This window comes from Chiloscyllium plagiosum, unplaced genomic scaffold (assembly GCF_037043375.1).
Source record: "Chiloscyllium plagiosum isolate Xiang-an unplaced genomic scaffold, Cpla_swu_hap1 HiC_scaffold_14, whole genome shotgun sequence".
In the NCBI taxonomy this organism is placed as follows: domain Eukaryota; kingdom Metazoa; phylum Chordata; class Chondrichthyes; order Orectolobiformes; family Hemiscylliidae; genus Chiloscyllium; species Chiloscyllium plagiosum.
The window spans coordinates 61,763,170-61,787,641 of NW_028270152.1; the positions used below are offsets into that span (position 1 = coordinate 61,763,170).

At 39.8% G+C, this 24,472-nt stretch overlaps 1 protein-coding gene across 3 annotated transcripts in view; it reads left to right on the forward strand.

Moving 5' to 3' along the window:
* LOC122559103 (protein bassoon-like) overlaps positions 1-24,472 on the forward strand; it is a 368,910-nt gene that overhangs the window by 27,385 nt on the left and 317,053 nt on the right. For all 3 annotated transcript variants that reach the window (XM_087994486.1, XM_087994487.1, XM_087994488.1), the window contains exon 2: positions 12,674-13,073. In XM_087994486.1, coding sequence (XP_087850612.1) covers positions 12,674-13,073 — 400 coding nt within the window. The remainder of the gene's footprint in view (positions 1-12,673; positions 13,074-24,472) is intronic.

Genomic DNA, 24,472 nt, shown 5'->3' on the forward strand with positions numbered 1-24,472 from the left:
TATCTCAAGAGGGTTGGAATATAAAAGCAGAGATGTACTACTAAGACTTTATAAAGCTCTGGTTAGGCCCCATTTGGAGTACTGTGTCCAGTTTTGGTCCCCACACCTCAGGAAGGACATACTGGCACTGGAACGTGTCCAGCGGAGATTCACACGGATGATCCCTGGAATGACAGGTCTAACATATGAGGAACGGCTGAGGATACTGGGATTGTATTCGTTGGAGTTTAGAAGATTAAGGGGAGACTTAATAGAGACGTACAAAATAATACATGGCTTGGAAAAGGTGGATGCTAGGAAATTGTTTCAGTTAGACGAGGAGACTAGGACCCGTGTACACAGCCTTAGAATTAGAGGGGGTCATTTCAGAACAGAAATGCGGAGACATTTCTTCAGCCAGAGAGTGGTGGGCCTGTGGAATTCATTGCCACGGAGTGCAGTGGAAGCCGGGACGCTAAATGTCTTCAAGGCCGAGATTGATAGATTCTTGTTGTCTAGAGGAATTAAGGGCTACGGGGAGAACGCTGGTAAGTGGAGCTGAAATGCGCATCAGCCAAGATTGAATGGCGGAGTGGACTCGATGGGCCGAATGGCCTTACTTCCACTCCTATGTCTTATGGTCTTATGGTCTTATAAGATTCCGTATATCTCAAAATTATAATTTCCTTCCCTTTGCCCCCTGTTCTTTCTGAGTAAACTTTATCCACGGAGGCAAAGTCTTTATAGAGATAGGGCTGGGTGTTGGGTTAGTGCCTTTCCTAGGCTGTACACACTCCTGTAGGTGCACAACTTTTCTTGAGGTTTCCTTTGCTACTTTCACTAGTGCCAATAGCTTAACTTCTTTTAACCACTTCTTTTCCCACAATGCCTTTCTTTAACGTCCAGCGCTGTGACTTTGCGTATCCCACTTTCTGGCAGTGAAAACACCTTTCCCAGTGCCTTCCTTAACCCACTGCACTAATTTTCTGTTTCTTACTCCATTATACTGAAAACATCTCAAGCCTTTCACTTCCTTTCTACCCTCTTGGGCTTCTTTCAGCCTGTGGTAAACTATTATCAGTGTACTCGACCTCTTTGTTTTGTCGTGTAGGATCTCCCTTTTCCCAATTTATATTCCTCACAGGGTGAACTTCTTGCTGGAAGCTAGAGTTTGCCTTATGCACCAATGCCATCTCTGCTGCTAACCTCACTTCTTGAACTTTCTGTTTATCCACATGAATTCTTATCATCTTTGGAAGTGAGTTTTTTAAACTCCTCCAGCAGAATAATGTCTCTTCGAGCCTCGTAGGTGTTATCTATTTTAAGGCCTGCACCCATCTATCAAAATTACTGTATTTAATCCTTTCAAACAACATAAATCTGACCACCTTTGTGTATCTGAACCGCTGTCTATACGCTTCAGGTACCAATTCATAAACATTCAAAATAGCCTGTTTGACATCTGCATAATCTCTTGACCCCTCATTTGACAGCACTGCAAATACCTCGCAAGCTCTGCCTACCAGTTTAGTCTGAATTATTATTACCCATAAGTTCTCTGACCACTCCATCTGCCTACCATTTTTCAAATAAAGAAGACTTCGACATCTTATCAAAATGTGGCAATATTTTAGCATATTTGTATATATTGCTACCTTCCCTCTTCGTTTCCATCCTTTCCTGACTAATTCGCAATTTCTGAAGCTCAAATTCTCTCTCTCTTTCTATTTCTTCCTCTCTTTTTCTCTCTCTCTCTCTCTCTCTCTCTCTCTCTTTCTTTCTTTCTTTTCTTTCTTTCTTTCTTTCTTTTCTTTCTTTCTTTCTTTCTTTCTTTTTCTTTCTTCTTTCTTTCTTTCTTTCTTTCTTTCTTTCTTTCTTTCTTTCTTCTTTCTCTTTGCTCAGTGAAGAACCTTCTCTCCCTTTTCTTTGTTTTCTAACTCCATTTACCTCAATTGCGATTTAAGGTTTTCTTACTCTGCTGCCCTTGACTGTTTCTCTGACACACCTAAGTGCATGACTAACTCCCTTACAATTTCAGCTTTCCTTGGTAAGATCCAATTCTAACCTACTTCCTAATTCTAGAAGTATGTCCTTCTTCTGTCTTTCTAAACTTGCTTGGCAAATTTGAGAAGCATCTTCAAACCCCAGAACTTCTTTAGCGATCTTAAGAGCCATTTCTCTTACTTTTAATTTAACTAACCACAAGTAACCAAAATTAAACAAATTGTCTCACCTACATTTTGTTTAAAGATCTAGGACACTAATCGGCAAAGGTTTAAATCTGCTGGGATCTTTTGTACCACAAATCTGTTCAAATCTGTCCAAATCTCAGACTGGATCTGACTAAACCTGTCCAAATCCTGGATGAGCCCCCAAACTGTTAGGACACGGTGGTGAATCCCTCTGTTAATTTAACTAAACACCCAGAAAAGCTCAACTTGCCTCGTAATCTGTTAAAATATCAGTGACAGGAACTCCCAAACCCACTATTTAACAAAAATAATATCAATTTATTCTTTAACTCTTAAAGTGGACTTTAAACAACAACTATTCACAACTCTAAGCCCCCCCCCTGCTTTTTGTTAACAGCTTATTATCTTCCTTAAACTGTATGACAATATTCTGTTCCAATAAAACATCTACTAAAATTACATTAACTTAGTTTTTGGGTCTATCGCTCTCTTGCGCTCAAGATGTGGCGTAAGGTCATCTTTTGAGCTGCACAGATGACAGCTGTGGAGCCATAATCTTCTGGAGAATCAAAGAATCCCTTCAGTGTAGGTAGAGGCCATTTGACCCATTGAGCACCTCTATGCTCCCACATTTACCATGTCTAACCTACCTAGACCCCACAACCCTGGACATTATGGGGCAATTTAGCACAGCCAGTCCAACTAACATACAAATGTTTGGAATAAAGGAGTAAACCAGAGCATCCAGAGGAGACCCACGTGACCCGGTGAGAATGTGCAAACTCCACACAAGTAGCCACGCGAGTCTGGAATAGATCCCAGGTCCCTGGCACTATGAGACAGCAGTACCAACCATTGAGTTACTGTGCCTCCCTTATGACTTATTACTTTGAAAAAAGAAAACGATTTCCACTGTAGCACTCTTCTGTCAAAATGAAACATTTTCTGTTTTCCTGTTTGCAGTCTCTGTGCAGTCAAAGATACACAAGTCATATTTTTTTCTTTCATGAAGCATAAATATTCTTGTCAGTGAAAATGGTAATTCTATCTTGTCACTTGTGAAGAGATGGGTACAGTACTATTGAGATTTTACAGTTTCAGCTGTAAAAGTCTGATTTGTGAGGTGCTGAAGGGTGGTGATGTAGTGCATTTTACTCAAATGAAGTGGTTATGTTATAGATGGCTGATGTAACTGAAGCTGTCTGAGAATTGTGCTGAATGTACTGTTTTTCTTAAACTAAGTAGATTAACCGCAAAGTTAATTGCATTAACCAGCTTGTGTATAGATTGTGGAAGTTTGTGAGGCTTGAGTGATCTGTTGTCAGAATAAAATTTTGTAAACGTAAACTTTTGTGATCAGAATGGCTGACTGAGATGCAGATGGTCAGAATTTTCACTTCTTCAATATTATATTAATACTTGAATATTAAATCTAGAGAAACATATAAATTAGGAGCATATTAATGCCAGGATCTGTGGAACTGGCTGAGTGAGCAATGTGAATGGCCTTTGAATTCGTCATCTTAAAAATATCATAAATGATAATGGATATGAAAAGGAGTCCATACACATAAAGTATTGCATTGTGTCATAGTGTGGAGGAACCAGTGTTGTACTGGGGTGGAGAAGGTTAAAAATCACATGACACTGGATCATAGTCCAACAGGTTTATTTGGAAGTACTCTGAAATGCTCCGAAAGCTAGTGCTCCCAAATACATGGATAAGAGATGGAACGTGAAGAAGGTAAAAATATACTAAAGAGTTTTTGAATTTTCAGTCTTGTGTGCTACTGCACAGTTGAGGAGCTAAAGAATATAGAAGGACATCCTTGTCAGAAACTTGGTTCAACCCAGGTATGGCTGTTTGATGTATAATAGGATCAATTGCAGAGGGGTTGATGAACCAAAGATGCAGGAATTATTGTTATACGGTGCTGAAATAATTTCCAATTCAAATCAGAATTTATGGTAGAGTTCAACAATATTTGAAATAAGTATAGACTTGGAGTTAATACAGAAGAATTGAACTTGCAATTCATAAACAGTTTAAAGTACATTTGGAGGAGTAATATTGGAGTATTTTATTCTAAGTTAGACTAGGAAAAGACAAATCGGGATGAAACTGGAGAATGGTTCTTAAGACTGATGGTTTTTTAATCAATGAACTGTGTTTCCAACAGTGCCCAATCTGTTTCTGGGTATTGAAGGAGAAGAAATGTATTCGCTACAGAGGAAATTGCACTGATATGAAATGAATACTTGGGATATGTCTTCACTGGGGAACATGCAAAAGGATTCCCCAAGTAATGGAAAATCAAATGTCTTTTGAAAATAAGGTACTGAAGTATAATAATCTTAAGAAAAGATATCCATGGATTACTTCCCTGAATCTGGCAATCTTTACACTAGATTTTAAAATAAGTTGTTGCATTGGAGAGTGTACAGAAAAGTTTTACCAGGATGTTGCCTGGTATGGGGAATTTCAGCTTTGAAGCAAGGTTGGATAGACTGCATTTGATTTTACTGGAATGTAGGAGGTTATGGGGCAATCTGATAGAAGTTTATAAGATTGGCATGGATAGAGTGGTAAGTATGAGGCTTTTTCCTAGGTTGGAGAGGTCGACTACTAGGGGACATAGGTTCAAGGTGCAGGCCGAGGGGAGTTGAAAAGAAATGTGAAAAGCAAGTTTTTCACACTAGGGATGGTGAGTGCTTGGAACGCGCTGCCAGAGGAGGTAGTGGAAGCTGACACCATAGCAGCATTCAAGAAACACCTGGACAAATACATGAAAAGGAAGGGAATAGAAGGATACAGATCTGACTGTTAGTATGGAAGGGTAAAATGTGGAGCGCTGAATGGACTTTTCCTGTGCTATTTCGTTCATTCTTTGTGCAGAGATAATGGATGCATTGGCATTAATTTTCTGGAAATTTCTAGATTCAATTGGATTGGAAAATAACAAATGTAATACTGCTAATCAAAAGCAACAAGAAAGTGGAACTATGGCAAATTAGACTAACTGGCAGATGGAATGCATTGTGGAAAGTGTGACGTTATGCACTTTGGTAGGAAGAATGGGAAAGGCTTCAGAAATCTGAAGCTCAAGAGGCCTTTGGGGGTCCTAGTTCAGGATTCTCTCAAGGTTAACATGTAGGTTCAGTTAGTGATTAGGAAGGCAAGTGCAATGTTAGCATTCATTCTGAGAGGACCAGAATACAGGAGCAGAGATGTCATATTGCAGCTAAGCAACGCTGTGGACAGACTGCATTGGGAATATTGTGAACAGTTTTGTGCTGTGTATCTAAATGAAGATGTGCTGGTGTTGGATAGAGTCCAGAGGAATTTTACAGCAATAATCCCAGGGTGAAGAGCTTGTGATATTAACAGCGGTTGAGGACTCTGGGTCTGCATTAAATAGAGTTAAGAAGGATGAGGTAGGATTTGATTGAAACTTACAGAATACTGAGAGGTCTGGATAGTGTGGAAGTGAAGATGATGTTTCCATTAGTCAGAGAGACTAGGACCTGAGGGTGAACCCTTAGAGTGAAGGGATGGGACCTTTAGAGCTAAGGTAAGGCGGAAGCCATAGCTGCTGAAGACTGTGGAGCCCAAGTCATATTGTGTATTAAAGACAGGTTTTTGATTATTAAGGAGATTAAGGGAAAGGATAGGAGAATGGCTTTGAGAGGCATCAACTATAATCAAATGATGGAGCAGACCAAATGGACTGAATGGCCTAATTCTGCTCTATTATCTTATGGTCTAACATCAGGAAAAATGCTTCGAATGTAATAAAATGACACTTAGAAGGTTATAGCATGATTGGATTGAGGCACACAAAAATATATGGAAGGAAGGGAAATCATGTTAGATATATGTGTTAGTGCCATGAAATAAAAACAGGGAATGCTGGAAATATTCAGTAAATCTGTAGATAAACAATCAGAAGTAAAATGTCAGACCTATGAATTTATAAGCTGTAAATTTATCATTAAGATGAATAAAGGGGAGCTAGTAGATATGTATTTAATAAGATGCTGCACAAGAGGTTATTGTACAAATTTAGGGCTTGCACCGAACACTGTGGGCAATTTAGCATGGCCAATTCATCTGATCTGTACATCTTTTTGGATTGTGGGAGGAAACTGGAGCACCCGGAGGAAACCCACGCAGACACGGGGAGAATGTGCAAACTCCACACAGACAGTTGCCTGAGGTGGGAATCAAACCCGGGTCCCTAACGCTGTGAGGCAACAGTGCTAACTACTGAGCCCCCCGTACCATAATAACATATTTTGTGGATTGGTTACTCAATAATGAACAGAAGATGGTGATGATAAATTTGATCAATTTTAGTTTGGGGAATGTAGTTAAAGGAGACCATAAAAGTCAGTGACTTGGCTTCAAGTATTTACAATCAAAGTCAATGACTTTGAAGAGGGAATTCAGCAAGATGTATCTTTGCTAGCAATACAAAGTTAGGTTGAAAAGTAAACTGAGGAGGATGCAAGGGAACTTTAGTTAAATGAATGGGCAAGATGGAACATAATCTGAGGAAATGTAAAGGATAGAAAAGCAACACATAATTCAAATGATGAGACATTTAAAAATAATGCTTGGCATGATGTGTATATCCTGTTAAGCAATAGGTACAACAGGCAATTGGGAAATCAAATGCTAAGGTTAGCCTTTATTACTAAGTGTTCAGTGTAACAATATAGAAATCCTGCTACTGTTTTATAGGATCTTGGTGAGACCACACCTGTAGTACTGAGTACAGTTTAAATCTCCTTACCTAAACATGGACATACTTGGCTTAGCAGTAACACTTCAAAAGTTGTCTAGTGTGATTTCTCGAACGGAAGATTTGTTGTATGAGGAGAGATTGGTTCACAAAGGCCTACATTTCATGATGTTTAGAAGAATCCGAGATCTTGTTGAAATATTCTGGTTTGAGCAAATGGGTATTGGGAGGATCACCTGGCTATGGTTTACACTTGCGGTTGACGTCCGAAGTAAGGCACTGAACATTTAGGACTAAGCAGAGACATTCTTGAGTATTGAGCTGTGAACGCTGTGTTGTTGAATGTATTTATGTCAGAGATTAAAGAATTTTCGGATTGCAATGGATTTGGGGATAGTGCAGAAAGGTATAACTGAGATATAAGATTACCCAGGATTTTGAAAATCAAAGCAGGCTCAACAGCAGGATAGCCCGCTCCTATTTCTTCTGTTTTAGCATGTAAATGACCTCAAACTTAAATACATGGGACTTGGTCATTATTAACAAACAATGACAGACATCAGGGACAAAGGTATTTGCTTGGAAATCAGCTAATTGTAAAGGGATGAAAACCCTCTAAGTGAAAATTAATTGGTTGGTCAAGCATTAGTAATTCGAGAAATATCATTTTAAGATTTTTGTCTTTGTTTAAAAGCATCCATGCAAGTTGCAAATGGAATACCAAAGGGACAGGTTTGAGGTTTTTTAAAAAAAAAAAGTTGAGGAAGAAATTATTGGGATAAAAAGGTATACTGTACAGTGTATAGAAATTGGACAAAACTTGAGATTAAAGTGGCTAAGAAGTGTTGAAAGAAGGCTCGAACATGTTACCGCAAGGTTTTTAAAAGCTCACTTAAAAAAAAGTGTGGAACCAGACTATGGAAGCCTTGTGCATAATGAGGGAGCAGCATAAGCAGTTAAATATTTATCTCTTTGTTTACAACTAGTGCTCTAGGGTTTCTGGAGACGATGTAGAGAGGACTTATTATTGAAGTTAATATTTACAAGGATGATATTTGAAAGAATAGTTGGCCTAATGTTTAAAACCTCAGGATTTCAATTTCTCTTTTTTTTAATAACTTCATTTACAAAACCCCTAAATTTAATTAGGTTCTGCCACTGTTATTTGACATGTTTAAGGGTATGTGTCCTTACATTTGCTCTTTAACCTGAAATATACTTTCCTTTGTCTGTCTTGGAACCAACTGCACCTCTCACCTATCTTCAATTTGCCACGTACCCCAGGTTAGGATCTGCAAAAGACCCAGTTATTCCTCATGTCAACAGAAAATCTTGTCGTGCAATGGATAGCAGAAGGGCCAGGTTCAATTCTCACTGCAAGATTTTAAGGCCAAAGAAAGCCTATTCATAATACTGACAAATGGCTGAGTATCAACTTAACCAAGTGTAGCATTAAGGAAGCCTAGCAAAATTGGAATCAATGGGTATTAGGGGGCAAACTCCCCACTGGTTGGAGTCATACCGGGCACATGGGAAGATGGTTGTGGTTGTTATCGGTGAGTCATCTTAGGACCAGGACATCTATGCAGGAGTTCCTCAGGGTAGTGTACTAGGCCCAACCATCCCCAGTTGTGTCATCAAAGACCTTCCCTCCATCATAAGGTGAGAAGTAGGGATGTTCGCCGATGATTGTGCAATGTTCAGTACCGTTTACAACTCCTCCGATACTGAAGCAGTCCATGTTCAAATGCAACAAGATCTGGGCGATATTCATACTTAGGCTGACAAGTGGCAAGTAACATTCACACCACACGAAACCAGGCAATGACTATCTCCAATAAGAGACAATCTAACCACTACACCTTGACAATCAATGGTGTAACCATCATTGAATCTCTGACTATCGTCAACCTTGGGGTTACCATTGCCTAGAAACTCAACTGGATTCACCACCTAAAAGAATGGCTATAAGAGCAAGTCAGAGGCTAGGAATACTGTGGTGAGTAATTCATGTCTTTTAGTAACTCACCTCTTGTAACTCCAACAATACTCAGGCAGTTTGACACCATCCAGGAGAATTACATTACTTACAGTGTGGAAACAGGCCCTTCGGCCCAACAAGTCCACACCGACTCGCTGAAGCGCACCCAACCAGACCCATTCCCCGACATTTACCCCTGCATCTAGTACTACAGGCAATTTAGCATGGTCAATTCACCTAACCTGCACATTTTTGGACTGTGGGCGGAAACCGGAGCACCCGGAGGAAACCCACAACAGACACAGGGAAAATGTGCAAACTCCACACAGACAGTCGCCTGAGGCGGGAATTGTGCCACCGTGCCGCCCATAAAAAAGTCTGTTTTATTTGCACCACATCCACAAACATCCACTCCGTCTGCCGCCAATGCTCATTTGCAGCAGTGATTGAGATCTACAAAATGCACTGCAGAAATTCACCAAAGATTCTTAGACACCACCTTTCAAACCCACAACCATTTCTATCCAGAGGGTCAAGGGCAGCAGACAGGGAACACCATGATCTGCAAGTTCCATCTAAGTCACTCAGCGTCTTGACTTGGAAATATGTTGCCATTCCTTCGCTATCACTGTGTCAAAGTCTTGGAATTCCCTCCCTAAGGGCATTGTGGGTCAACCCACAGCATGCGGACTTCAGCAATTCAAGAAGGCAGCTCATCACCATCTCAAGGTGCAACTGCGGACGTCTGCATCCCATGATTAAGTTTTTAAAAAAAGAGCTGGGCAGATGCCCATACTAACCATGTGATTAACACATTACTTCCGTGCCTTCATGTTGAATATTTAAGTTCCAAATAAACATTGTGTGAATTCTTACATGAAGCTTTGAGAAAAGTTTGGCTTGGAATGGACATGGCAATGATTATATTTGTGATTTGAGGAAAGGCATACAAATTTGAGACTTTTCTTTCTGAAAATGCTGGTTAAATGATAACCTTCTAGAGGGCTGTGGAAAAATTGTTTAGTTGATTGACAAGTAGCAAATTGGGGTCCTAGACTACAGATAATCACTAGGCAGACAAAGGCAATTAGAACTTGTTTGTGCCTCTAAAGCTAGAGTGACATAGTCTCTGCTTATCATTAGTATTCTGTAATGCAGAGTGAAGCTGAATAATTTCAAAAGGAAGGATTGAATGAATATTTATGGGGAAAACGCAGATGAAATTAGAATTCTGCATTCAGGAAAAAAAAAAGAACTGAACTTGACTTGAGGTAAGAATGATGGCTATGAACATCAAGACATCATTTGACTGAGTGTAATATCAGGGAACTCTAGCAAAACTGGACTCAGCAGGAATTGGGGAAAATTCTCCACTCATTGGAGTCATACCTCGTACAAAGGAAGGTGATTGTGGTTATTGGAAGCCAATCATCCCAGTTACAGGATATCACTGCATGAGTTCCTTCAACAATTACTTTTCTTCCATCAGGTTGCAAATGGAGATGCTCACTGTTGATTTGTCACCACATGTGACCTCCTCAGTTACTGAAGCATTCCATGTCTGTATGCAGTAAGACCTGAACAGCATACAGGCATGGGGTGTTAAGTAGCAAATAATATTCACGACGTACAAGTGACAGACAATCGACATTTCCAACAAAAGGGAATTCAACTATATCTCTTTGAAATTCAATGTCTTTAGCATCGCTGAATTTTCTCGAACAAACATCCTGTGGGTTACGACAGGTGATGAACTGAACTGGACCAGCTACATAAATATTGAGGCTACAAAAATGCATCAGAGGTTGGGAATTCCTTAGTGAGCATCTTTTACACCACCTGACTTTCCAAAGCTGTTCACAATCGACAAGGCACAAGTATGAGCCCATGTTCGCTACTTGCCGGGATGGATGCACTACCTATTGACAGGGCCATTGGACAGGTATATCTGTGACAAGTAGATTGGTGAAAACTGTAACAAATTTGCTCTTCCATTTTTTTTTGGGTTCTCTCACTCCTTAATGCAAGCCCAGTTTAGCAGTTAAGTCAAAGAGAAATTTTGCCGACTTGATCAACAGTGGTGCTATTGAGCCACTGTTGATGTACATTGTCGCCTCCAAAGTGCAGAGTATGTTCTGTGTTCCTGAAGTGCTTTAGCCAGTTAGTGTTCAACATGGAGGAGTATGGATTCAGCAGCTGAGGTGGGCAGTGTTAGGTGCAATACAGTAAGAGGTTTCCTTGCTCACGTTTGACCTAGGGACATGAGACATCATGTGATCCAGACACAATGTTGAAGTTCCCAGAGCAACGACCCCCCCACTGACCGTGTACCACTGTGCCACCTCCTGTAATGGGTTGTCCAGGTGGGGGAATCAGGGTATACTTAGAGATGATGGTACCTGGAACATTATTATTAAGTATGATTCGGTGAGCATGTTTATGTCGCAGCTTGTCTACGAGGTACCTCTGCCAATTTTAGCATAAGCCCTTGTTTGCTGATGAGGAGGACTTTTCAACATCACTGTGTCACTATTGATGTCATCCTGTCTTTTATATTACAGTTTTGGAATCCTTTATCTTAAACTTTTAGGAACACCTAGATTTCCAATGAGGAAAATGTTTGGTTTTCGGATGTTGCAGGATACACTTACTGTATAGATTAGTTTGGGTCTGCTCGGGTCCTTTGGGAAAAAGAAATTTGGCCTGAATGGACCTGAAAGTGAAGTTCCTTTCCAAAGTGCCTGAACTACGTGTGTCTGTGTCTAAAGAGGTCAGCTTTCAAAAAGACCTTCGGTTTTTAGGTTGTCTCGGTTTTCAGATGTGCGGATAAAGATATTTGGCCTGTACATTCACCCTTGATTGGGGTTTTGATGTCAGTTTTCATCGGATGTCATGATAAACATTCCTATAGTTACTTGTTAACAATTGCATATCATAATGTAGTCAGTTTTGCCACTTACCATCCTCGTGACATTGTCTGTATGTTACAACAGCCAGGAGTCAAACCCAAGACTACCACATGCATCATGAGGATATGATTGGATGTTGGTTTCCCTGCCTAAGATTGATACTGCAAGTAGATGGGGACCAAGTGCAAACCTTTGTCTTCACAAGATATAAATAATGTGGTGACGGTTTGAATTTGCTGCAGCTGATTAGTTCAACCACGGTGTTTGCAGAGGAGAGTGTTGACTATGTTTCAACTTGTCAAATGGTGGTGTGCAGAAAGAGACCATTTGGCCCATTGTGATTATGTAGGGTCTTTGAAAGAGATGTACAATCCGTTCCAGTGCTACAAAAGAGGCAAGGAACATGAATAGTGGCCAATTAGCTATTTATACTGACTCGTTCATAAATTTCAGCCTTTGGTAATCTTGCATTTTTAAGCCATTGACATCAATTAATATTTACGTTACTGAGATGGAAGTGCTTGTCGAATTGTTTCCATGTATTTAATTTGCTTAATGTAATTTTGACCTTGAAATAATGATGCTTATTTCATAGTACTTAGGTTGTTGTTTTAGCTCTTCCTTTTTGAAATGTCAGTGGTAGAATTAATGAGTTGAGCAATATTACTTAAAATTTGTTTGAGGAGTTAAAATTTATTTCTACATGTAAAGCTACTTGAACACAATTATTTTCAGAAATATTTATATGCAATATCTATCAAGGATAGTCATTTTAAGTTCCAAATACCATTTTTCTTTCTTACTGTTTGTATTAAAGCCTGAACAGTGGTGGTAATTAGACTCAGATCTCTCTTTTTCATTTTATAGTGCAAGACCATACCAGAGGGAGCACCTTGGACAGCCTGATGCAAAGATTGATACCCTCCAGCAGACTATTCCAAGCAATGAAAGTGCAAGAAGAATGCAGAATCAAGGTTGTTCTACACAGCAAAACCTGCAACAAGAACAAAGAAGGAGTCTCCAAGTTGACACAAGTACGAAAAGGGGAGAAAGGTCCCATTCTGCATCCCCAGATAAGGGCAGTGCTCCAACCTCTCCATATTCTGTACCACAGATAGCTCCGCTGCCCAGCAGCACTCTATGTCCAATTTGTGCAACTACCGAGCTAAACTCTTATCCAAAACAGCCAAACTTCAACACTTGTACGCAATGTCGATCAGTAGTGTGCAAGCAGTGTGGATTTAATCCCAATCCTCACATTACAGAGGTAAACTTTGATTCTTTCTCTGAGCTTGTACCATTTTTGCAAAATGACTTAAGGTGGCTCATTAACAGTGTTGACAAGATTAACTTTTTTAATTAGAATAGATATGGAATTTAATATTCAAACCTGATTCATCTTCTCGCATTTTCAGGTAATAAGTGCTTGATATCCCATATTTTTCCACATTTATGTACAAAAAAAAATGAGGTCAGAAGAGAAAATGTCCCTGTACTGACAGTTGTGCTTTGCAGGTAACTGGTTTATCAGTATTTAAGATTGAACTGAGTCAGTGTTTCAAAAGGAGGAATTCAAGGGGATGCAGGAAAAATAAACAGAATGAAATTTTTGTTGCAAACGTTTCGTCCCCTGTCTAGGTGACATCCTCAGTGCTTGGGAGCCTCCTGTGAAGTGCTTCTGTGGTGTTTCCTCCAGCATTTATAGTGGCCTGTCCCTGCCGCTTCCGGTTGTCAGTTTCAGCTGTCCGCTGGAGTGGCCGATATATTGGGTCCAGGTCGATGTGTTTGTTGATGGAGTTTGTGGATGAGTGCCATGCTTCTAGGAATTCCCTGGCTGTTCTTTGTTTGGCTTGCCCTATAATGGTAGTGTTGTCCTAGTCGAATTCATGTTGCTTGTCGTCTGCGTGTGTGGCTACTAAGGATAGCTGGTCGTGGCATTTCGTGGCTTGTTGATGTTCATGGATGCGGATCGTTAGCTGTCTTCCTGTTTGTCCTATATAGTGTTTTTTGCAGTCCTTGCATGGGATTTTGTACACTACATTAGTTTTGCTCATGCTGGCCACTACAGCGGACAGCTGAAACTGACAACCGGAAGCGGCAGGGACAGGCCACTATAAATGCTGGAGGAAACACCACAGAAACGCTTCACAGGAGGCTCCCAAGCACTGAGGATGTCACCTAGACAGGGGACGAAACGTTTGCAACAAAAATTTCTAGCTCGGCGAACAGAACCACAACAACGAGCACACGAGCTACAAATCTTCTCACCAACTTTAAACAGAATGAGTTGAAATTGAAAGTTCAATGAGGATATGCAAGAAGAGAATTTTATTACTTTTGGTAGGAAGTTGATTTGATTCACTAATCACTGAAAACCTCGGGATCATTGTTATAATAACTACTTTAGATTGAAAATAACTGTCAAATTAGTAATATGGAATAATATAGGGATGCTTTATCAAGTTACCTGAAGTAAGTATTATTTTACCTTCTCTCAGAAAAGTTGTTGAATATTAGTGAGTTTTGAGATGATTTGTAGCTCAGGTTAAGGTTCTGGATGTAGGTTTGCTCGCTGAGCTGGAAGGTTTGTCTTCTGACGTTCCATCACCATACTAGGTAATATTATCAGTGAGCCTCTGGATGAAGCTAGATGATACCTAGTATGGTGATGAAACCTCTGAAAACAAACCTTCCAGCTCAGCGAGCAAACCTACATCCAGTTGTTGAGTATGCATGGATATTGCGCCAAGCCTTCAAATGGTAAGAATATTGAATTCTAGGTGCTCCGATTGTTGTATTTCTAAAAGGTTGTATTGTTTCTTCTATAATATGCAATTCTGCTGTTTATGAAAATTCATATTGTTGGTCAAACAAAGGTCAGGCTGTAATTAACCCATGTCTTTTTTCCCAGTTTTAACTTCAACAATTTGTAGTATGAGGTGCCATCCTGGCATGTAACCCCTCAAAATCCCTTCTGCATATTGATGTATCTTCTGGGAATTCATTTCTTGCTGCCTAATAGATTTTTGGTGCATACAAAAAAGCAGTCATGCCCCTATGAATTTCATGTGAAGAGCTCTGGTATTTTTCAAATGTATGATGAGTCACCTTACAAACACAATTTGTTTTCTTTTATAGTCAAATGAAAAGGAAACCTGTTCTAATGTCTCTTCCAATACCAATAGGAAAATTGCAAAATCTACAAGTTCACGAGATCATTTTTTGGATGCTACTCTTCCCAGCGACTTAGTCCAGAACTCTTGTTTTAATTGGACAATACATTTCTCTTGCTGGAACCTTTTTGCTTAACCAGTTGACATACCGCATGCTGAACCACCAGCCTCAGTCCATCAGCTTAGTGGTAGAGAAACCTTTTTAAAGCCTGTGACTGAAACAACATGAATTATCATTGGGGAATAATGGATGATTAGATGTCAGGTCAAAGCAACTGGCTAGGAGAAAGTAAGGACTGCAGATGCTGGAGATCAGAGTTGAGAATGTGGTGCTGTAAAAGCACAGCAGGTCAGACAGCATCTGAGGAGCAGGAGAATCAATGTTTCGGACATAAGGGGAGCTGAGAGATAAATGGGACAGAGTAGGGCCGGGGGGAAGATAGCTGAGAATGCGATAGGTAAATGAAGCGAGGGAGAAGGTGATCAGTAGGGGAGGAGGGTGGAGCGGATGGATGGGAAGGATGATGGACAGATCAAGAGGATGGTGCTGAGTTGTAAGGTTGGGACTGGGATAAGGCCGGAGGAGGGGGCTGTGTTGGAAGTTTGGGACTAGAATCCATCGTCCATCATCCTTCCCATCTATCCGTTCCACCCTTCTCTCCTACCTATCACCTTCTCCCCACCTTGATCTATTTCTCATATTCCCAGCTTACTTAGCTCTCTTTCCCTCCCCCCCCCCCCGCCCCCCCACCTCAGCCCTCATGGCCCACATGCCTCATTCCTGATGAAAGGCTTATGCCTGAAATGTCGATTCTCCTGTTCCTTGGATGCTGCCTGACCTGCTGTGCTTTTCCAGCAACACACTCAAAGCAAATGGTTGTCTTCATTGGCTTTCTCCACTATTTCACCAACATGGCTGGCTCATTTGTGCATTTGGACTTTCAAAAGATGTTTGATAAGGCACAAGTTGCAGACTTATTGGAATAAGTAAAACTTATGTAATCAAAGGGACAGTGGCATGCTAGATGTAAAATTGACTTGTAGAAAGCAGAAAGTGGGGATGAATTGTTTTTCAGACTGGAGGACAGTATACAATTCATATGTTGACACTGTTCTGGATATGCTGATGACCTAGACTTAAGTATCTAATTTCAATGTTAGCAACTCTTATGAAACTTGGAACTGGAGAAAATTGAGTGTTCAGGAGTATATAGACTGGGGAAATTGGGATCACATATAAAGTTTGATGCAGAGAACTGTGAAGTGATACATTTTGGCATGTAGATGCAGATTAAGTTACCAAAACTAATTGATATAATTTCAGAGGGTGCAAGAGTAGAAGAACTGCAGAATATGTATATGTATGTACAAATCATTGAAGGTGGCAGGGCAAGTTGAGAACACTCTAAGGAAAAAGTACAAAACAAGGGTTTTATGCATAAAGTATTTGTACGCATGACCTTTTAGGCGCCATCTGGAATGTATTGTCCAGGTCTGCACACCATAATTCCGAAAGAATGACTACTTCGAGGCAGAGGTGCAGTGGATGTCACCTGGAATGATACGAGATGCAGGATTTTAATTAAGTGGAGTGTTTATAAAATCATGAGGGACATGGGTAGGGTAAATTGACAAGGTATTTTTCTTAGGGTGGGGAGTCCAGAACTAGAGGGCATAGGTTTAGAGTGAGAGAGGAAGGATTTAAGAGGGACCTAAGGGGCAACTTTTTCGTGCAGAGGGTGGTGCGTGTACAGAATGAGCTGCCAGAGGAAGTGGTGGAGGCTGGTACAATTACAACATTTAAAAGGCATCTGGATGGGTATTTGAATAGGAAGGGTTTAGAGGGATTTGGGCCAAGTGCTTGCAAATGGGACTAGATTAGATTAGGATATCTGGTCAGCATGGATGAGTTGGACTGTTTCCATGCTGTACATCTCTATGATTCTATGATGAGGGTAGTTTTGGACTGCTCTTCTGAGAAAGTGAAGTGAAGATTTCATGAAAGTATTCAGAATAGTAAAGGATTTTGAGAAAGTAACTGAAGAGAAATTATATTGTGTCATTTTTGGGTTATCTTTCTGACACAGATTTAAGGTATTTTCAAAATAATCAAGTAAAGTGTGATTTTTTTTTGTTTAACAGAACATTATATAATGTGAAGTACACTGCCTGAAATGATGGTGGCAGTATTTTCAAGAATAACCTTTGAAAGGAAAATTGGTAAAAACTTAAAAAGAATCACAGGATAGCTTTTAAATAACCAGGCATTATTAGGTGAATTGTGTCTTTCTGTGCTGAATTATTTTATATGGTATCACGTCTTTTCAACTTTGTATTTATGTTGTAACAGTTCAAGTAAACAGAGGATTTTATTCTGACCATATTATTGAATACAAACACTGCACTACTATCTGAAAACATTAGCTCTTTTAAATTGAGTTGTACTTTCAAAATTGTTCCCAAGAGGTTCTTGAAGTAGCCAGCACCAGATATGATGTTTTCTCTGGGCTGCTGTGCAACTGAATCATGTAGTCAATTGCAAAGAGTTAGACTGAACATGATGTTGCTTACATTATGTCATGTTTGGTAAGTTATGTTAAACTGCTTGGAGCATTCACTGACATTTACAGCTTCAATGCTGAATATTGAAAAAAAATAGAAAAAATTCTAAAGGGGGTGCAGATCTATGTTGGAGGTAGGTTCAGTTTTACAGAGATCTGTGAAATGATAGGACAAGTGGAGAGGTCGGTTACTGAAGTATACAGAGTTCTTGACTTCATTTAATAGGAGCATAGAGTACAAAAGCAGGGAGTTAATGTCAAACTTGTACAAGCAATTTTTGGAGGTTTACAAAATCATGAGGGGCATGAATAGGATAAATAGGCTAAGTCTTTTCCCTGGGGTGGGGGGAGTCCAGAACGAGAGGGCATAGGTTTAGGGTGAGAGGGGAAAGATATAAAAGAGACCTAAGGGGCAACTTTTTCATGCAGAGGGTGGTACATGTATGGAATGAGCTGCCAGAGGAAGTGGCGGAGGCTAGTGCAATTGCAACATTTAAGAGACATTTGGATGGGTATATGAATAGGAAGGGTTTGGAGGGATATGGGCTGGGTGCTGGCAGGTGGGTCTGGGTTGGATATCTGGCATGGACGAGTTGGACCGAAGGGTCTGTTTCCATGCTGTACATCTCTATCACTCTGAGACTCTATGTTGGACCTCACTGGACTGTTGTGTAAAGTGGTGATCAGTATTGGAAAAGTGTGAATGCACTGGAGATTGTTTCTATACTATTTACAAGAATGTTTTCAGGAATGACAAATTTAAGTTATGAGGATAGATTGAGGATGTTAGGACTGTTGTCTTTGGAAAGAAGGCGGCTGAAGGGAGATTTGAATGAGGTTTTTCAAGATACTGAGTGGCTGGATTGTGTACATTGGGAAAAGTTGTTACTGCTCATAAAAGGAAAAGAATTGATGACATAGATTTTGACTGATGTGCAAAAGAAGCAAGGGTGATTTGAGAAAAAACTTTTTCACAAAACATATATTTAGTCTGTGGAATGCTTTGTAGTGGAGGTCGATTCAATTATGGCATTCACGAGGACATGACTATTTGGATAGAAATGGTGTGTAATGATATGGGGAAAAGATGGGGATTGGCATGAGGTAATACCACCAGTGCAGGCTGAGTGTCCTCTTGTTCCACAATAATTCTGTGATTCTGTGAATTGAAAGAGAAATCAAGTAAATCTTTCTTGAATTTCCTTCACCACGATAATTTAGAAGAATCACTTGGAAGGCTTTAAGTTTCTTTTCTGGAATACCAAACAAAATGTGATACCATCTATTGAATTCAAACATTGGACTGTTCAATTTCTAAAATTTTGACTGAACTTTGATGTAGGGGAAATGAAGGATTGAAAACATGGAAACAGTGAAATGGAAACTGAGCCACTAGCATATTATAAACATTCAGACAACATTGTTCTCTGGGTGACACAGTGGCTCAGTAGTTAGCACTGCTGCCTCACAGCGCCAGAGACCCGGGTTCGATTCCAGCCTCCGGTGACTGTCTGTGTGGAGTTTGCACATTTTCCCCATATCTTCGTGGGTTTCCTCTGGGTGCTCCGGTTAAGATGCGCAGGTTAGGTTAACTGGCCATGCTAAATTGCCCATAGTGTTTAGGGATGTGTAGGTTAGATGCACGAGTCAGGGGTCAATACAGGGTATGGGAATGGGTCTGGTTAGGTTACTCTTCGGAGGGTCAGTGTGGACTTGTTGGGCTGAATGGCCTGTTTCCACACTGTAGGGATTCTAATTCTAATTCTAAAAATTGTCCACAGCTTTATCATAGGAATTTCTCTCTTTGCTTCAAATGCTGATGCATGCAGTCTTATTTAACCTGTAGAACTTTATTGTACAATATTTGTGGTGAATGGTGCTATGAAAATGTAATTTAAAGCATTTATAATGCAATTGACTGGACATAATATCTTGAAATTTATTGGAAAGAATACTTTTCAAATATAATCTTGTTGCTGCTGTCGCCAATGTATTTTGCTCTGCAAAGAACAAGGTCCTTGGATGGAAACACTGGGTCTACAACACTTTGAGAGAGGTTCAGATGCCTTTTAAATGTTGTAATTGTACCAGCTTTCACCAATTCCTCTGGCAGCTCATTCTATACATGCACCATCCTCTGTGTGAAAATGTTGCCTTTGTGGTCATTTTTAAATCTTACCCCTCCCACCCTAAGCCAATGCCCTTTTGCTCTGGATGCCCCCATCCCAGGGAAAAGACCTTGTCTATTTACCCTATTCATGTCCCTCATGATTTTATAAACCTCTTTAAGGTCATCCCTCAGTCTCCGACACTCCAGGGAAAGCAGCCTTAGTCTTTTCGCCCTCTCCCTATACTCAAATGCTCCAACCCTGGCAACATCCTTGTAGATCTTTTCTGAACTCTTTCAAGTTTCACAATATACTTCCTATGGGAGAGAGACCAGAACTGCACACATTATTCCAAAAGTGGCCTAACCAATGTCCTGTACTGCCACAACATGATCTTCCACTCCCATACTCAATGCTCTGATCAATAAAGGAAAGCATAATGAACTAATGGCCAAATCCTTTCCATGCTGGAAGCTGTTCCCAGAAACACCTAAGCTGAGGTAAAAGTAGATACAGAGGGATGCAAAGTTGGTCAAATAGTACTGATGTTAATTTGGCTCAGCAGGTTAAAGTAGTGTGGTTATGTTATGTAGACAGAGAAATTTCACTACAGAGATTTGTGGTCAGTTTTATATTTATTTTTGTTTAATCAATATGTGCAGGCAGGTTACGGCACAACTCTAGAGCAGATGGGGCTAGAACGCAGGCCTTCTGGCCCAGAGGTAGGACAGGAAGCAGGAGTACCTTTACTTTTGATCAAGAAATCGCTGCTGAATGAGGTATACCATTACATGAGAACTGTGGCTCAGCTTTGGTGCCAATTGACACTGGATCCTTTACTTAATTTTAGTATCTGGACTTGGGCAGTTGTTGTTGATGCAAGATATTTGAATTAAGTTTAATTGTGGAAGTTTCCTCTAACGAAAATCTAATTCCTTCTAAATGTGAGCAAATTAAAAGAGGAGAGGAAATAAATGTAAAATACTGTACACAGTTGAGTTAATTTTAAATATTATGAAAATATTTTGAATGAGAATTATTATGTATTTGCATTAAGGACAAGATGTGTTCATATACAGAGAGAAATTCAAGTGCCAGGTCAAGTATAAAACTTCTATTGGTACTTTGTGTATAATTTTGCTCATTGAATATTCCCTGTGTCTCATCCTGTGGAAGGTTTATTAATGTTGTCACTTTTCTCCAAGGGAGATTTTATTTTATGCAACAGAAGTGCATTCATTTTAGTTTTTTGATGCGTGCATCCCATGTCTGATCATAGATCCCTTAAATATCAAAATCTGCTAACCAGCAACTATATAATTTCATTCTTTCTGTGTCACAAGGTTTACATTTTACACTGCACTATCTATATATTTCCAGCAGCCCTTGGGTAAGTCCATGGCAGATCTGTAATAACATGTAAAACTCATAGTTGATCAACATTTAAAAGAGGAAGTGTTATTTCATTTGTTACGCTATTTCAATAGCTATTTGCACAGTTATGTATTTTGAAATGAGAGAGTTTCAATTGCTCAGTTCTTGAAGAGGTGAAACCTTTTTAGTGTTGTTTGCCTATGAATATTTCTTGAGTTACTATCTGTTTAAATCACTGCCTTTGGATAACTTACTTGGAGTGCAGACACTTGTTATTTTTATGAAAATGATATGGTTCTTGGAGGAAAAAAGCTTTGTATGATGGTAGTTTTGAGGAATGAAATAGGTTCATATTTTTCTAATTAGTCAATGTTGATTCCTTCCAAATTAGGACAAGTGTCTCTGAACACTATATATCTTGACTTCACTTTGCAAAGATCACTCTCTTCGTATCCCACATCAGAATTCTTATTAAATACAGTTTAATTCTAATTAAGTATGGTATTTGCTGTTAAGTCATGTTCACCAGGATTTAGATTTGTGTAGCCCGAATTATTTCATTTGAAAACCTTTTTAGGAAAGCAGACACGTGCTCTGTTTAATGCGTCTTTGTATCATCTGATCTCACACACTCTCATATATATGGATTAGGAAATAAATACTGGCAAAAAAACGTAGTGCTTGTGGAAACTGAATAATTTAGCTCCCAGCTTCGCTTAGTTGGTAATGTAACTGTGCCACTCAAATAAGAAGTTTCCAGGTTAGATCTATGGCGCCAGCTGGTTGAATGGATTTCAGGAACTGAGAGAAGGTGAGGGTATAGCAATTGGGTTCAATTGTCTTTAGCAGTAACATTTAACATTTAGCAAATCAGACAGTGCTTCAGAATGAGTTTCCAGTCATACGCTTTGATAACAATATGAAGATGTTGAGGCTGTGATTGAGCCAGGTAACATTGGCATCACCCTATCTAGAAAGTTGAAGAATGGTCATGGGGGCAAACTTCCCACCAACCAGATAAGTGTACTTACTTGCAGTTACGCTACCGTTGGCAAATGCAACAATGTGCAGGAGTGATAAAATTATGTTTTAATGCTGTTACACTGGTGTGATAATGCTGTCCATTTTTCAGTTGGTAGAATGTAACAGCAATGTGCACACTTGCACTAATCTTCTTGAAGGGTTCTAGATTAAACTATTGTGATCCCAGTGCAATGTTCTATTGTTATTAGAAACTGCCTATTTTTTCCTGAGTGGTTTTCACCTCTTAGCAAATTTTCTGATTCTTTCAGAATCAGTACAATATGTAACTGCAGAAAGCTAGTGCTAGATAAATAAATCTGTAGTGTCAGCATTTCAGATACATGATTTGATTAAAGTGAGAGCTGCATTTGTTTGGATTGATATGATATATAAAATCAAATGAGCATACTCTTATAGGAGCCCACTAAATTAAATGGTGACCAGTATCAGGAATGCCAGAGTTATGTTTTGTCATAACTGATGAGTTTGAATGTTTTTTAAAAACCAGTGTCCAGATGTCAGTAGAAAAAACAGCGAATATTCAAATCTTCATGGTGCTTAAAATGCATTTTGTATTTATCAATTTACAGAAAATGTGCAGATGCCATATTCTAGATGAAAATCTGCAGCAAGAAAATTATAGAGTTGTAGAGACCAGAAGTTCCTGCAATTTTGGAAGGTGAACTGTCTGTGTGGCCATTGTTAGCTCTTTGCATTTGACTGCAGCTTCAGGCTTTAGTGCGAGTTGGGATTAATGTGGAAACCTGAAGATATTGTATGTCATTCATTGCTCCTTCACTGATTGCGCTATGGAGCCCCCTTGGTTCCAAGCCAGCAACCAGTGAAATCAATTGATTTGACAAGGAATACCCCTTTTTCCTTTTTGATATTGTCAATAGAAGTACCATTAAAAATTAAGTCTTGTCCAATGACTTATGACTGGGTTTGAATGAAGGTCTGGGTAATACTTCACTTGACCAACACTTCCTCTCATAATTTACTTAAATGTCATCATCTTCAGCTTATATTCAGCCCAGAGTAACTTGCATTATTTTACTCCGCACCCCTTGTCATTACCAGTTTAGAAATAATAATGCATCCGATGTCCCATAGGATGGCATGGGCACAGTGGTTAGCACTGCTGCCTCACAGCGCCGGAGCCTGGGTTCGATCCCACCCTTGGGCAACTGTTTGTATGGAGTTTGCACGTTCTCTCTATGCCTCCATGGGTTTCCTCTGGGTGCTCCAATTTCCTCCCACATTCCAAAGATGCACAGGTTGAATGGATTGGTCGTGGGAAATGCAAGATTAAAAAGAATAAGGTTGGGAAGGATGGGTCTGGGTGGGATGCTGTTTGGAGGGTTGGTGCAGATGTGATGGGGCAAATGGCCTGCTACCACACTCTAGGGGTTCTATGATTCTAGTTGAGCCCAGTGATCAATAATCTTTTAACCAGTACACAGTACTGTGCCATTGGAACACTCTTCTTGACTGATCCAGTTAGAATAACCTTCCACAGTACAACTAGTAAGAGTTTGATCTGCAAACTATTCAAAGTTTGTTGATATGTTGCTGCAAATTATTAAACATTATGTATGAACTTCGATGTCCATAACCAGCATTTCATGGTACTCTTAAAAGCATGTCCAGAATGCACATCACCTTGGAAAAGAGACAATAAGGTGAACTAAAATAGGGTCAGTAGATGGTCTATTGCCAAAAAATGCAACTGTGCAATGGAAACTGACTATGAACTGATTAGATTAGATTCCCTACAGTGTGGAAACAGGCCCTTCGGCCCAACCAGTCCACACCGACCCTCCAAAGAGTAACCCACCTTGATCAATTTCCCCTTTGACTAATGCACCTAACACTATGGGCAATTTAGTATGACCAATTCACCCTACCTGCACATCTTTGGACTGTGCGAGAAAACAGGAGTAAACCTACGCAGACACTGGGAGAATATGCAAACTCAACACAGACAGTCGCCTGAGGCTGGAATCAAACCTGGGACCCTGGCACTGTGAGGCAGCAGTGCTAACCACTGAGCCACCGTGCCACCCTAAACTGTGACTATCTAATTGAGTTTATACTTGATCTGAATTTACCTGATGCAGCAATGCTCAAGTTATCTCTCATAACATAAGAAACAAGTAGATACTGTGGTGTCGAGGAATCCAACAGCTGTTTGTTATATCTAGCTATTACGTATAAACATTACATTGATGGGAATGTACTGTGTGGGCTAACATCAAACTAACACACAGTGCAGGATGTCATGCTCAAGTGATCCCCAGCCAAGATCGAGAATGAGATCTTTAAAGCCTTAAGTGACATGCTATGATGCAATGATGATAACATGAGCATGTCTCTTAAAGGTGTACCACATATTGGTTGTGAAACAAAATGGTTGTAAAAATGAAT